This window comes from Oryzias melastigma, linkage group LG12, assembly GCF_002922805.2.
Source record: "Oryzias melastigma strain HK-1 linkage group LG12, ASM292280v2, whole genome shotgun sequence".
NCBI classification, from domain to species: Eukaryota; Metazoa; Chordata; class Actinopteri; order Beloniformes; family Adrianichthyidae; genus Oryzias; species Oryzias melastigma.
This window is the reverse complement of record NC_050523.1, coordinates 19,148,612-19,164,687: the sequence shown is the minus strand read 5'-3', so window position 1 is coordinate 19,164,687 and position 16,076 is coordinate 19,148,612. Positions and strand designations below refer to the sequence as shown.

The following is a 16,076-nucleotide window of genomic DNA, read 5'->3' as shown; positions in this document are numbered from 1 at the left end:
ATATATATATATATATATATATATATATATATATATATATATATATATATATATATATATATATATATATATATATATACACGAAAAATAGAAGGGAAATATAGTGATGCTTTATGCTTTTTAACAATAATAAATCATTTCAAATGTGTTATAAAAAATAAACATTTTTATTTACTAGAAGTTTTTTAAACTGTTGATTAAACTGCAGCATTAAAGAAAGTCTCCGCCCCCTGCTTTCTCACGGCATTCTCATTGGATACCTTCAACGCCAGTTACAGGTGCTTAGACCACGCCTCTGTATTCTCCAGTAGTCCTGAAACCTGGATGAGAGTTTTAATAATGGCGTGGACATGGCGCAGGGATACTGCCCTCCGCCAATGTCCTGCATCTGTAAGCGACCTGTAAACATCGAGGTGTTGGTTTCAGAGCTTTGACAAACATTTTCACGGTTGTTACAATGTTACCTCACCGAGTAAATCTCAGCTGAAAGCTTTCCGAACCGGATTTTTTAGTTGGAAGCGCTTTGACATGTCGTTGTTGTGTGTCAGAGGTAAGTGTTTCTTTTGCTTTTACTTTATTTTAATCTCGTTTTGAAGATAGTTTTATCGTTAAAGTCAGTAGAAGGACCTACTTTGTGATATAAATTTGACCTAAGTTGAGAATAATATCAGAAAAATAACCCAATATTTTTCCCTCCACGATAAATTAGTAAATTAAACTTTTAAAAGTATTTCCGAAGTGAATGAAAACTTAAATCTTATTTTTTTAAATCACAAAAATGCTTTTATTTTGTTGAGTGAATACACGCACTTGCTGTAAACCAGCTGTTCAGTCTTTCACAGCAAAACAGGTTATTCAGAAAAGAAAAAAAAGACTTTTACTGATTTTTATTAATTTTGCTGTTGCTTTAGCTATTCACTTTACATAAATACTTGTATTTTGTATTGTTTAATGCACCAATTCTAATAATTCAATGAATATTACACAGTATTTATATAAGTAAACAAGTGTTCCATAAGGTTAATGTTAGTTAACTCCTTTTAAACTAGTTGGATGACTTGTTTTTGTATACTTGTATCACATAAGTAGATAAAAGTGGGTATTTTTGTGCTATTATGTACAAATTAAAGTTTCCATATAATTGAAATGAATGAACCAATAACAGAAGCCTGAGGTCACTTTTATTTACTTTTTTAATTTTTTTATTGTGGTGTTTGATTTTTCTGATACGAAACGTCCAACATACGGAGGAGAGGACCTGAGGAAATCTGATCTCTTGTCAACCAAAGCACATTATGTAATATTCATTTCTCCAGCAATTTTGCTTTTTTCAAAAAAAGGAGGCCAGTGCTTTGTGTAAACACATCACCTTTGTGATAAGCAGGCCTTCCCCACCCGACAAAACCCGATACAGTGACTTGTTTTGAACAGATGAAGGTGTCTCACCTGGTCAGACAGCTTGTGAAGAAGTATTTGGATGAAAAACATCCTACAAAATAATAAAAAAAAAAGACAAAACATTTATTCTGTCAAAGTTGTCAAGCCTGGTTGATACCTGCCTCTTTAAAAGCATATAAACAGATTTCTATTGTAAGCCTCTAATTTAAAATTATTTATCATAATAATGTACATAATTTGATATATTTAGACATAATTGTGGGAAAAAAAAATGATTAGAAGCATACCAATTGCTAGACAATTAGCCTTTCAATGGATTCCCATAAAGTATACAGACGTAATTTAATTAAGTTTGTTTGTTTAATCCAATACATTGTTTCCTTGGGATTCTGTTAACCATCTTTTGTTTGTCTGTGGACCTGATGCTCTGGTTTATGGAGATGGTGCGTGAAATAGACTTTTGTGAGAGAACTGATGAATAATGACTTTACCTCCCTCCCCAAAAGAAAAAAAAAATTCTTCCTGATCTCAAAACAATCCATGCATAATTCCAGCACAAGTAGACTGGATTAATGCACCGCATGTGGCATCTCTCTAGCATTTCTAACCACCTTGTGTCTTTTCCCTTATAGCCATTTATATAAAAGAAGAAAATAACGTTCAAATTAGATTAGTTGTGAATTCTAAAGTGATTATTTTACTTTCTTAAATGTTTTTAAAGACTAACTTTAATGAAAGTTGTTTTTAACATGTTCTTGTAGCAATTTTCTAATGATGGAGGACATGTGTAAAATAATTTAAGATTAAAACTGCATTTGAATATTCGCAATGGATAAGAAGCAGCTGAAAAAAACAGCTTATTTTGGCCAAATCAAGTCAGTTTGTTATGTAGTTGCGGGCCAAAGTCTACCTGCTTCGCTCCAATTCTGAATCCCCAATTTACAGACAAATAGGTCCATGAACGTCTTCATTTTCTTTGTTTGAGCTCCAATATTGCTTGCCATTTAAAAAAAAAAAAAGTGCTATGCTAATGTTAGCTTAGGGCTGCGAGGTGCAGTGAGATCCAGCGGCAGGGAGTGTAAACAAAGGAATGCTGGGATATCGAAGTAGTTACTTCCACGCTGACAGTCCCGCCTACAACTCTCTGCAGAAAATATGTCTTAAAAATAATAACTCAAGCTTTTTGTTTTTGGCTAAAAACTGCATAATCATAATTAAAAGACCACTGAGAACGATTGTCATTTCACTTTAGAAACAAATGTAGTTTTAGTGAGAGTTTAAATTGAAATTAAAACAAAAATGACCCATGAAAGAGCTGCTCTAACCCTCAAAAGGCCATGACCATGCCAAGTTTGGTAATTATGGAATTTTCTTAGAAGAAACACCAAAAATTCTGTCCTTTTATTTATTTAGAGTTTGAAGCAAAAGCTAATCTTATAAATTTAGTTAAAAATAGGGAAAATTCATCCATCCATCCATCCATCCATCCATCCATCCATCCATCCATCCATCCATCCATCCATCCATCCATCCATCCATCCATCCATCCATTCTATAGGTAAAATGTTACTCAGTTATTATGTTTATTAGAATAATAATTCTTGCTTTGCTACCTTTTTTAACATGTTCTTCCTAATACTTAATTTTGATTATATTTGTTTATTACAAGTAATAAACTGACCAATCAGACGCCTCAATAAAAGCATGTGGTGCATGCTTGCCCCACCTCGAACTTTTGAAATGTTTGACATTGGAAGAGGCGTGGACTTCCAACCAGCTCACTTCTGATTGGTGACAGTAGTTGGCATAGAAACGTTGACTCAAACCGACTTGGACCAATCACTGCATACTGGCGTCATCTGGCTCCAAATGACCGTATAGTGGAGAAATGAACTGACTTCATTTCATTGGAACCTGAAGTAAAGTGTTTTCTTTGAGTGACGTCCCACTCGGTTTAGTCCTTTTACAGTGGGAACACCCAGGACACAATCACACACACACGTCTCAGATACATAACTATAGAAAATATACAGTCATCAATCAACCTATGAAGCATGTTTTTGGACTGTTGGTGAAAACCAGACACAAGAAGGTGTTAGGCGGTATTTGAACCACTGTCTTCTCGCTGTGAGGTTAGAGTGCTAACCACTGCGCCAAGTTAAGGCTTCCTTTTATTTCCAGTCCTGTTGGGGTAATTGGGACCGGTGACCTCGATTTAGACTACAAGAGCAGATGAGTTCCGAATAGACTCAAAGGCTTTAAAGACTTGCAGGTCACATTACTGTCAAACAAGTGCCAACTCACACCTCTGCCAACACACTTGGTGATTGTTGGTACTTGATTTTCACTTCTCAGGTCATTGTGCTTCCATAAAGGGTGGTCACAGATATAGTGTTGGTAATCTTAGCTCCATGGCCATGTTTTTGTGTAGAGAGAAAAAGGCTTTGTTTCCTGCAAGCCAATTTGTGGAACGTTTTCTTGAAAAAGTCATAGAGGTCGTAAACAGACACCTTCTTCATTGATTATGGCTTGTTTATAAAGTGTTCTTGATCAAATTTCAGTGCTTTGTGGTATTTATCAGAATGTTTTTGAACTGCATTGGTGGATAAGAAGACATTACAAGGAGTTAATGTAAACTATTGTATTTATTGTTTGAGTAAAACAGTCATAGGAAGTAGTCTATGTTTCCTTTTTCTTTCACATAAGTATACAAAGAGAAAATAAAAGTTCAGCTTCCTCACTACAATTTAACTTTTTACTTTATGAAAAAGTTTAACTTCCTCTGTCTTGATTTCCTAATGGTGAGGGTTCCTTGTTATTGAACAAAAGTATTATTTTTTAGAAGTACACGTTGTTTGAAAAGTTTTTGTTAAACATTTGACCAGCTGGTTTTGGAACTGACCTTTTTTCTGTCAATTTTCCATCATTTTTGGATTGTCTGATTTTTTATTTTTATTTTCCCCCAACTAATACCTAAAACAAGGACAGTGTGCATGAAAAAAAAAAACGTTTTTTTGTATGAATAAAGGATTTTAATTTTATATTACAGTATTGTATTTTCCAACTCAAAATATTTTCAAAATACAATATTTCTAAGTACAAGGAATAGTGTGGAAGGGACAACACTGTGGGAGGAAAAAAAAATGGATCTTTAGTATGTTTTTATTTTTTTTCTTTGTTTATTTGTGCTGTTTCTGTCTTTCTTTATTTAGTGCAATTCTTTTTTTACTTTTTTAAGAAAAATATTGGTAATCTTTACGTGAATTGCTGAGTTTAACGTCTCCACATGGAAATTAAGTACAAACATATTTTTTTTGTTTTAACATTGGTACAAATATAGATTCAGGTTTCTAAACTGCAACAGTTTTTAGTTTCCTGGCTAATTTGATAAAAAATCAATGGTTGATTCAGGGAACACTCCGAAACACTATTTAACTACAGATTTTTGGTTTGTTGCAACTCATGTAGACAAACATTTTTAATATAACTTATTCCGAAAGGAAGCACCCTGCTTTTCCAAACAAGGTGCTTTTTGTTTGTTGTGACCATGTCAACAAAGTTGATGTCTGTGAGTTTGTCCATCATTGATTTGTATTTGGGTGGATTCATTTGTGCATCAATATATTAAAGACCCACTCTTGTAAAAACTGTTTTTAACATGTTCTTGTTCTCATGATGGAGAACATATATACAAATGTTAGCTTTTTCCATTTTGTTGACCCGATAATGTTAGGTTAGGCAGTAAGCAATGATTGTATAAGAGAGAACTACACCACATGCTTTTACTAAGGCATCTGGTTGGCCAGTTTATAACTTAAATAACTTGTGATAAAGAAAAAATATTAGGATTACCAAGAAGATGTTTAAAGAGGTACCAGAGCAGTTTATTTCTCCATAGAAGTCTTTGGGATTTTGACTTTCTGGGACCAGCGGGTACTTCTTATTTGGAACGGAAGAGGGGAGGGGCTACTTAGTGTAGTTCCCATATACAGTCTATGGCTGACTGTAAGCTAGTGGCAGAGCTCACAGCGACAGGAAGGGGAAGGGGGCGAGATTGGTCCACGTCATAGGTCCCACCCACTACTCAGAGGCTGATTTCTGATGAACTACTGTTGCTCTGCAGAAACTATGTCCTAGAAAACGACACAGGTTTTTTGATTTTGGCTAAAATTTGCATAATCATTATTAAAAACCGACTGGGATCACTTCTACAATAGATCAAAAGACAACTGGCGAGTCAAAACACTTCAAACAAGCCTAAAATATTTTCAGAAATGACAGTGCTTTCTTAAACACAAAGATAAGCATTCATTTCTAAAGATTCTTTTCAACTAAGAAGGTTAGAAAAATAAAAGCTCCTCACAAAATAATTTACAACATCCCTTTATGTACCACTTAAGTGGTTCATTTCGTGGCTCCAGCATTTTCTCTAATTAGGACCTTTTCCTTCAGAGCTTTGATTTATTGATTAGTGAAATTAAAACAAAGCTATTCAGTTAATAGATGAAAGAGAAATGAGTGTTTGTGTAGGGGTTGTGTAATTAGCTGATGTTGAGTCATCCCCTCATAGCGAACCTCGCCAGAGTTGCCTTTTTATTGCTGGTTGAGATGCTTCATCTCCATGGCGATGTCGCTACACAACAGATAAATGGTTGCCCTTAAATGTGGACATGCGGAACAGACACTCGGTGAGAATGTGGGCAGGACTGAGTGGACCCGGGGGTCACATAACATTGGCCCCTGATTTTCCAGTATTGGAGAGGTGCTTTAATGTAACCACTTCATCTAACATCCACTAACAGCTGTTCCTGGTATAGTTTTCTATGATATTTAAAGACCTATTGACAGAAGTATCAGGAGTTTTTCCAGTTTGACCCGCTTTGACTGTCATGTTTTTTCTCATATATTTACATTAATGTAAATTTAGAAAAAACTGACTCGTATAGAGATACAACATGCCTTATTTGTTTTCAGTGCGATTGCAACTCTAAAATAAACAATGACTAATGGGAGAAAAAAAGAAGATGCAGCTAATTAATATTTACAGAGACAGCTGACTCAATTATGTTGTAAGGAGCCAACATGTCATTGAATAAAATGTAACTGGCAAAAAAAAGGGAAATAAATGATGCCTAAAGCAACCTGAAGGATATGTTTTTAAATCATTGAGTGGTTATGAGAACTGAAGTGAGAGACCCCTCACCTGTCACGCTCCAAACAGGAAGTACCCAGTGGCTCGAATAAACCAAAATCGCTGAGAATTAAAAGCTATTACTTAATCATTCTATTTGTTAGAATAACAATTCTTGCTCCGATACATTTTTTTTCACAATTTTTTTATTGTAGTGCAAGTTATGAAAGTTAGAAACTGGCCAATTAGGTACCTCAGTAAACGTTTGAAACATTTAATTTAGCTTGCTTTTAAGTGGCAGGGGTTGCTTTTAAGTCTGATGAAAATCATGGTTTTTGATTTTTTAACATGTATTTGTGGCATTTTTTCTTATTAAAGAGAACAAATGTAATGAGAAATCATTTTGTTTTCGTATTTCTGAGTATTTCTCCTTTTAAATCAATCAAACTGTCTTGGATAGACTCTGTTTGAATTTATGATCTTCTTTATGTCACAACAGCTCTGCTGCACATGCACTAAACCCTCATCTGTTCCTAGTGTGTCTAGTTCAGGTTCTGGAGAAGAGAATATGGTATCTTCACATTGGCTGCAGTCAAATGAGCCGCCGTTCACATTTCTGTGGTCAAATCAGCATCACTGGATTTTTGGTGTGAGTTTCATCCAATACTTACGGTAGCAGGACTGAGAACGCTGGAAAATCTCCACCAGACTCCACGGAGCTTCTTGATGTGACCGCGGAAATGTGAACGGCGGCTCATTTGACTGCAGTGGTAAAGGATTGTAAATCAATGAAAGAGCATTTTGATATTAGCTTTCATTATTTAACCAAAGACTCTGCACTGATAAACCAATGGATTCAATGTACTAGTCACAGCAATGTCAATAAACATTCGATAAAAGAGTCTTTGGTGAACTGGAAGGAGAAAGAATCGGGCTTTTGGAGTACATTCGGTCCATGAAGACCTTCACTTCCTCGTCTGAGCTGACATCTGGCTCAAAACGATACGGCTGGACATTACTGATATTGCTTGCTTTTATGTAGCAGCGGTGAAGATTTACACAAGTGAGACACAGAGCTGTCATAATCAGACAGGAGGGATCAGGGGCGGAAATACTCGGCTCAGCTCCAAAAGCCACGCCCTCTCAGAAGAGAGTTTGTAAACAGAGGCTTCAGATCAACATGAAAAATGACTTATTTAAGACATTAAGATTGTGGGATTTTGCTTAAAAACATAATCATAATTAAAACACTACTGGGAATGTTTTTTTTTTTTTAAATAAAAAAAATGGTCATAGGGAGACTTTAACGGCCTTACTCGTTGCCATAGATATTTTGACTAATGCTACGTTCACACCAGACATGTGACACATGTTCAAGGAGACGCTAAACGTGTGAACAAACGTTTAGTATATGGTGTTCACACCTCTCTGTTGCTACCCAATACTAGCGCATGTACCTGCAGTTGAAGAGGCTTGGTGTGAAATGGTGAAGCGGTCCAAACTCTTATTCCAGGAATTTTCTTTTACAGTTCTTTTAGAATATATGAAAGACTTGGTTTCATACTATAATTGGGACCGGGTACAAACTACTGTTATAAATTTTGTTTGGAACTTTTTCGTGTACTTAGCTAAGTTTGACGGTGTTTGATATGTTCAAAGTTTCCCGCTTCAGGACGTTTGTGTCCACTCAGGATGTGGATTTAGTTTCCTGCATTGTCACACGTTTCATGCTAAGTCAATTGTTGAAATCGGTGGTCCTGCAGTTTCCAGTCTATCAAAAAAAAAAAAAAAAAATGGGGGGTTTCTATCTGATTTGTGGCAGAATCAGTGTATGATTATAGATGGGAGATGTTTACTCTGTAGGGGCAATAGTGATAGAGTTGCTGGCATCCACATTGAGCGTAAAGCAGTGTATAGGAATTACGAAAGAGGCAGAGTGAGACTGGGAGTGCTTAGAGATTGCTAGAATAATCCCCTGGCCATCTGTTGCTCCCTCCCACTCTTACACTGATGAGATCCAACAGGCAGCACAAAGCGGATGTACAACACTGCAGCAGAGCTAGCAGTTCCTGCAGCCACTTCCTGTTTCTGCCCCTCCTCCCCCAGATTATTCCCAGTTATTTTAAATCAAGATAACCTTTTTCACAGCTTCTTTGTTGGATCAGATTGAATAGAGTGGTGTTATTGACAGCCATTAGTGTTTCGATCAGTGCTGGAAGGTCCTAGAATGTCTAGATGAGTCGAGGTTAAGGTCTGGTTTGCTTGTGTAGTCAGATTTAGTCAAAGTGCACAGAAGCATATGGTGGTGATGCAGCAGATTAACTAAATATTTGACTTTAACCATACTTTCAAATGATTTGAAGCCATCTCCAAATGCTCTCTAATATGACTGCTGCTGATTCATGTGGGAGATTTTTTAGGTCGACTGTTTAAAAAAAGTAGTTTTGCATGCTTTTCACCATTTTGTTACAGTTCAGTTTGTTGATTCATAAGCTACAATCACACCACTCTCTGTAACACATGTTCAAGCGACTACCTTCAATGAAAAGTCTATTTAAACATTCTTAAATGTGTGTTTCAGGCTTCAAAACTCCTGTTCATGGGTCGCTATGCAATCATTTTCAAGAAACCTGCATCTTCTGTTGTGTCTTTATTTGATTGGTCTATGTGGCTTCTTCCTGGACAGGGACAGACAAATCATTTTGAACCCATAAAAAGTGAGGTTTAGGGGAGAAGAGCAACTCTGAGCTGTGAGGCAAGTGTGTTTTTGTCGAATAAAGAACTGTATTGTTCCTGTACATTTTGGATGTCTTCCTCCTATGTAAACCAGGCTGTTCTGGTCACACAACATTACATAGAAGCACATCAACAAAAGCATTTCTTTTATAAGGTTACTTTGGCACGTTGACAAAAACATTTTTATGCTTTTGGCACCATGAAATCTACCTGCTCCGTTTTTAATATTTATTTTTATCTCCACATGGAATTTTTTGGGCCAAAAACAGTATTTTTTGTGGATTTTTGGGTAGTTTTTTTTTACTCTGAAATAGAAGTCAGTCTACAAAAGCTAAGACAAAAACAGTGTTGGTCTCGCAACAGTAAGCTAACTGTTTTTTAAAGACAGGAACAGAAAATGATATGCATCAGTTTCCAGCATAAAGGCTCTCAGGTTTGTTGCACTTCTTGGTCAGTTTAGCACAAAAAAAGATCACAAACATTAGGAAACAAGATCTCCAGACTGATTCCTTTGTCGTCAAGGAAAGCACAGAAAATGTGGAATAAAAGCAGCACCCTTTTTGTTTTTTTTTCTCTGTGTTTCCACTGTCCCTTTCCTCTCAAAAGTTAGGCATGTGGAAGACAGGAAGTACTAGAAGTGAGGAGTTTTTTTTTTCTTTCCACGTGTGGGATAGCGATTCTGTTTCCTGTTTTTTTTTTTTTAACCGGATTACAGAGAAAACTGTTGTTTTCCTAGATGCATATATATATTATCATTTTTATAGTGACAGTGTGCTTCTATTTTATAAAAAAAAAAAAAAAAGCATGAAAGCCATTTCATTATGCACACTAAAAAAAACAAGGGATGCGTCATGAAAAAAAGCAAAAGAAAGCATCATTTTGTGCTTTCGTGATCCCATGCTGCCCATCTGGCATCCCGAGCACCAGAGGTTTAGTGGGTTTTCTGCTCGAACACAAAACCCTGTACCAGCAATAACAAATAATCCCTTCAAAGCACTTCATAATCCCATAAATGTTGCATCCATTTGCTGTGGTGATAAATGTAGTAGGTTAAATATGTTTTATGGCTTCCATTTTATATTAAAAAAACATTTAATTGTTGCTACAATCAATAGATTTTATTTTCCTTTTTGTTTTGTTTTTTTAAACTTTTGAATCAATTTTCATTGTTGTTTTTTTTTAATGTCATTGTTTGCCAGCTGTTGAATATTGGGATTCAGCTGTCGAGGCTTATGCTTTGTGATTACATTTAAGTCAGTATTGTGCAATCAAAAATAACCCCAGGGCAAAATAAAAGTGGGATCTACTCTTGTTTAAGCTTTTTTTTTTGTTTATTCATTATAGACGGAGACAGAGGGTCATGCACAGTGTAAAAATCAATCATCTTAGCCTAAAAATATACATTTGTTTGTTTTGTAAAAGGAAAAATGCTTTAAAAAATTCCCAATTCAAATCTAAAGCTAAGAACTAAATAATATATAATATATTATAATTAGCATTTCCTTCATACATAGCAAAATAAAATATACAACTGACATGATAGTTTTATTGTGATGCATTAAAAAATGCTATAATTTATCTTTTTTGTCTGGTTAAATATATATGTAAAATTCTAACATTGTTCATTGAGCTTTGTCTATGTGAAGCCTCTACCTTCTGCTTTTAACTTAAGGCAAACTAGGAAGTATAGATTTCAAACTAAGAATAAACATTTAAGGTTAAGGCGGGACGGTTGGTGCGGAGTAAGCCTGACTCTACTTCCCATCATCTATTTGTTCGCACTCTCCCCCGCTGCCTCACAGCCCTTCACAACCCCAAACCTAACATTATCTATGCAACAAAAATGTCGAGCAATATTGGAGCTATCCAGCTGTACAGTTTTAGGCCAGGTGCCAGCTCAGACGAGGAAAACGAAATCGAACACGGATCTATTTGTCTACAAGTGGATGCATCAGAATGGAGCGGAGCAGGAAGCTTGTTGCCTTCCCAGTGAATTGTCACAAAAAAGCTCTCTTTCAGACGGCTATTTTTATGTCTATAAAAAAACAAACAACAGACAGCTAAATCCAAGGCAATCTAGCTTATTTGTAAATTAATCACAAAGTGTCACATACCTCTGTGGTTCAGTGAAGCTGTTGTGTCAAAATAAAGATTTTGTTTTTGTGATATTTACTTGTAGTTTAACTTTACTCAGTTTTATTCTGTCCTTTACTGTTTCTGTGACTGAATAATGTTTTATGGGTATAACTAATTTGACATCAGCATAGTAGCAGTTCATTGTTTCTAGGACTATGTTGAATACGTGAGTTTATTAAATATATACTTGATAACTCATGACCCTGAAAGGGATTTGATGGGTACTAAGATGGATGGATGAACTTGATAACCTGAACTGTAAATGACTTGCCTGACCTCATTTTTTGTTTTTTATTTGCAGTGAAAAAAGCCAAGCTCCAGGGCCCACCAGGTAAGAATTAAATTGATTCACAGATTTTACATTTCTGTATACAATACAATGTTTTTCAGAGTACATTGTTTCTGCTATTTGCTCAAATTGTGTTATCACCTTTATAAGCAAATGGGATGATCTTTGCATAGATATGAATGTATTTCAACAACAAAAAAATCTTAATAGCAAAAATTATTATTATTAAAATTAAAGATTAAATTAAACTAACATTTAAGTCATTATTAAATAATTGTTGTCAATCCATGAAAAACTACTTGAAAAGTCAGGATTTTATTTTGAAAAAGTTGAAAAAATGAATTGCTCCTGGCTCAAAAGGTGTAATAGAAATGGAGCAGATCCAAAGGGTTTTGAAGACCTCAGACTTTAGCTTAGCTTAGCCTTCATAAGGTTGCCATTTTTATAAATATGGGCTTCTACTTTGTGTTTTTAAGTTATTTTTGTATATTCTGTGAAGTGACTGAAGGATATTTTATTTTAAAACCCACTCTAATTTAGATCTATTGTAAAAGCATTCACTGGTCTTTCGATTATGATTATGCTTTTTTTTAAGCAAAATCAAGAAAGCATTGTCCTTTTCTAGGACAAAGTTTCTGAAGATTGGCAGTAGTTCAATAGAAATTTCAATATTTTCTATATACATTACAAATAAGCGTTTCTTTTCACACATAATTTTTCCATGTCCCCCGTGATGACAAAAATGACACAAGAACATGCTAAAAACACCAAAGAAACCAGATTATGTAACCCTGTGCTCTGTTACAGCAGGCTATGCACAGGTGACTTTAGATTGGTTGCTTCTAAATCCAAATCCTCACATCCTCCACCTGAGCAAATCCCTCCTGTGTGCACACTCACGCCTACCTTTAAGCCCAGTGACACTTCTGGCAGGAGAACTGAAACTGTGATAGAAGGTCACCTTAGCTGTGGGTGTGATACCCAACTCAAAGTTGTTACATGTTTAACTCCCTCTTAACTCATGGTAAACAAAACAGTGTTGTGAGCCGTCTGTTTCACCTCAATCCAGAAGACCATACAGGTGATGATACTTATCCTGGAGAAAACGTCAGTAGTAGGTTACTTAGTAGGTTAAATTTGTTTAACAGCATTCTGCAGCATTTTTATCAATTAATTTGAATTGGTTGTTTAAGACGGTTTACTTTTGGGAACATCCAGATTTTATTCTCCCAGTTCTCTGCCCTCTTGGGCTACTGTTGTTCAGAGTAAGGTCAGCCAGTCTATGTCTCGCAACAAGCAGACATCAAAAGTAGAGCGTGTCATGCAGAATTGTTGGATTCACGGCTCCTCTGTAAAATCACAAACCACAATTTCCCAAAATCGCTTCATCTGTTGCCGCTACCGCGTAGCTCGCCGCTCCATAGCCTGAATAAGATGCCAACGTCTCCTTTGACAGATGAAGATGAGCGTTAGTGCTATGACAGAAATGTGAATGTATCTGCTGTAAATCCAAATATTGTTCACATCTGTTGCTCTGTTTTTGAACGACTTATTGCATGAGTTGGTTTATTCACATAATTATGATATTTTGGAAATGGTGTAATTGCAAAATTACTATTCATCTATATGTTGTTTATCACATTTTTATTTGTCTTTGCTGGTTGTGGTATTTCTTTTTCTTTTTTTTAATAAGTTGTCTCTACAAATTAAAAATGCTATTTATTTTACTTCAAGTGAAAATGATGCTTCTATTGTTCTACATTTCACATCGTCATTGTTTTTGTCTTTGTCTGGTTGGATATTTGCAAATCATTTTGTTTAATGTTCTCCTTCCTCATAACACAGCTTACTTGCCCTACTTAAGAGGATGTGACAATTACCAGATAAGGCCTTTAAGTTTGCATAAGGTTGGTCCATGATAATTGTTTGCTTTGTGCTTTTAGCACACGTGTGCTAGGACGCTCTGTCTGCTTCAATTTGAAACTCCACTTTCAGTTTTTTTTCTGGACCATACTATTATCTGGTTTTCTATTATATGAATTGATATTGAATTAATATGTATTTTAAAATGCAAATCAAATAATCAAATTCATTAATCAGTTTTACTTTAAAAGTAATTCTAGTTTTTTCAGGCAATAACTCCTTTCAGTTTGTTTTTTACAAGTATATTCCAGTTTTAGCGTGATAATTCCTCTTTTTATTGTTGAAAGTTCCACTTATTCTCTTTTTAAATTACTATAAAAATGTGTTTTATTTTTTGCCATTGTTGCTTTTAAGCAAAATTAAAAGACTATATTGATATTTTCTTTTTTGACTAGTTCATATTTGAATACCATTTTAGCCAACAGTGATGTTTGTAACTACTGAGTGTATGTGTAGATAGGCCCCGCCCATTCCAGATTGCTTTTTACACCTGGTTATTTTATGTTGATACCCCCCTCTGATACCATCTTCTACTTTCTCTAAACTTCCCTCTTTCACCTTGCTTTTGTGCCCTTTACTCCCCTCTACACACACCTCCCTCTTCTTTTTTCCGTCCAGTCCAACAGGGAAAAAAAAAAGGTACAAACATAATCATAATCAATGAGATACAAGCTTTCAGCTTGTATCTGTTTGCTTGTAGCTGTCGGACAGTACAAGATAAAAAACAAAAAAAAGAATTTGGTTTAGAAAGTATGCAGAACTATATTTGGGCCTAGAAATAACAAAAAAAAAGTTTTCTTTTAGACTACGTCACTTTCACCACATGCAACATTTATCAGCAGTCGGAATGTAAATGTCAACCTTCCAACTGCTTGCACTTTTCTGACTAATTTATTGAGTAAAACTACTCATAAATCAATAATAAATGAAGGCATTTGACTGAGACTCCAGGCTGAGTGGGTGGTTTTCATGCTGGATTGGTGACCGGTAGCTCTAAACATCATCTTCCACTTCAGATCATCTGCTTCTTTAACTTGAAAACACTGATTCCATTGTTTTCACCTCAAACTTCCACGCTTTAAAAAATAGATGCAACCAAAAGGAAGAAATGAAATCAAAGGAATATGTCTATTATATAACTTGGTACCTAAAATATGCACACATAGTAAACACCATGATGCAAAAAATGAACAACAAATTTTATTTCTTATTTTTCTGGTACCAGTGTTTAAAGTTATTTAAAAAGTCCCAATTTTCAGCTGAGGGTGTCTTTAGTTTTGCCACATAAATAAAATAGGAAACATTAAACCAATCAATTTTAATTATGATTGCTATATTTACATTGTTTTAAAAATATTAACGGTTACTATTTTCCAGTTCAGTCTAGATTATTCTATTAAACTGGTTTGTCTTCATTATATTTGGAAGTGTCTGGAAGGTTTTCCAACACTAATACTTGTCAAAATATGATGTGAATTTTGTTACAGGCAAATGTAGTCATGGATTTAAGCACAGTAAAGTAAAAGGCCCTTAATATATTTTCTTGTCTGTAAGAAACAACCTAAAAACCTAAATAATAAAAAAATGACATTGAGGCTTATAATCTGAAGAGCCTTACAAATGCATTGGTTGTAGTTGTGCTTACTGATGTTGAAATTATATTGAGAGGTATACAGCTTTATGTCAAAAAGTTCAGTTAGGAGGTGTTATTGTGAATACATTAGCGCAACTAGCATGTAGCGATGTCAGATTTTTTTGTTTGCATGTGTGTTTCTTCTAAGTTTGGGAGTTACAGATACGGTAATGCTAACATGGTTAATGGGTAGCGGTGTTGGTTCATGTTTTTTTTACGTGTTTCTTACAAGGTTGGGAGTTAGCGTTGTCACAGTACCCACATTTTTTAGAGATATTTGTGTTTTTTTTTTTTTGTGTTGCAAACAAGGTTGGGAATTGCATATAAGGTAACGCTGCTAACATTGCTAACAGGTAGCGATTTGTTTGTGTTTTTTGTTTTCTTTTTTTGCTAGTTTCTTACAAAGTAGGGAGTTAGTGTAGTTAGTAATTTTCTTTCAGCAAAATCTCAGTTTTTTTCATGTTTCTTACAATGTTGGGAATACGGTAATGCTAATGTGGCTAAAAGGTCACAGTGTTTTTTTTACGTATTTCTTACAATGTTGGGAGTTAGCATAGTCACAGTAGCCTAATGTTTTATTTGCAATATCTGTCTGTTTTTTTACGTGATGCAAACAAGGTTGGGAATTACAGATTTAGTAACGGTACCACCATGGCTAACAGGTAGTGGTTTGTGTTTTTTTGCGAGTTTCTTACAAGGTTTAGAATTACAGATACGGCAATGGTAGTAACATGGCCAACGGGTAGCGGTTCATGTTTTTTTTCACGTGTTTCTTACAACGTCGGAAGTTAGCATAGTCACAGTAGGCTAATGTTTTTTTTTTTTTTTTT

General features: G+C 35.1%; 1 protein-coding gene across 1 annotated transcript in view; it reads left to right on the top strand.

Moving 5' to 3' along the window:
* The first annotated feature begins 237 nt into the window (after positions 1-237).
* Positions 238-16,076, top strand: part of LOC118599424 (protein unc-13 homolog B-like) — a 39,540-nt gene continuing 23,701 nt past the window's right edge. Inside the window, exons 1-2 of the mRNA XM_036214441.1 lie at positions 238-550; positions 11,703-11,732. Coding sequence (XP_036070334.1) covers positions 529-550; positions 11,703-11,732 — 52 coding nt within the window. The 5' untranslated portion in view covers positions 238-528. The remainder of the gene's footprint in view (positions 551-11,702; positions 11,733-16,076) is intronic.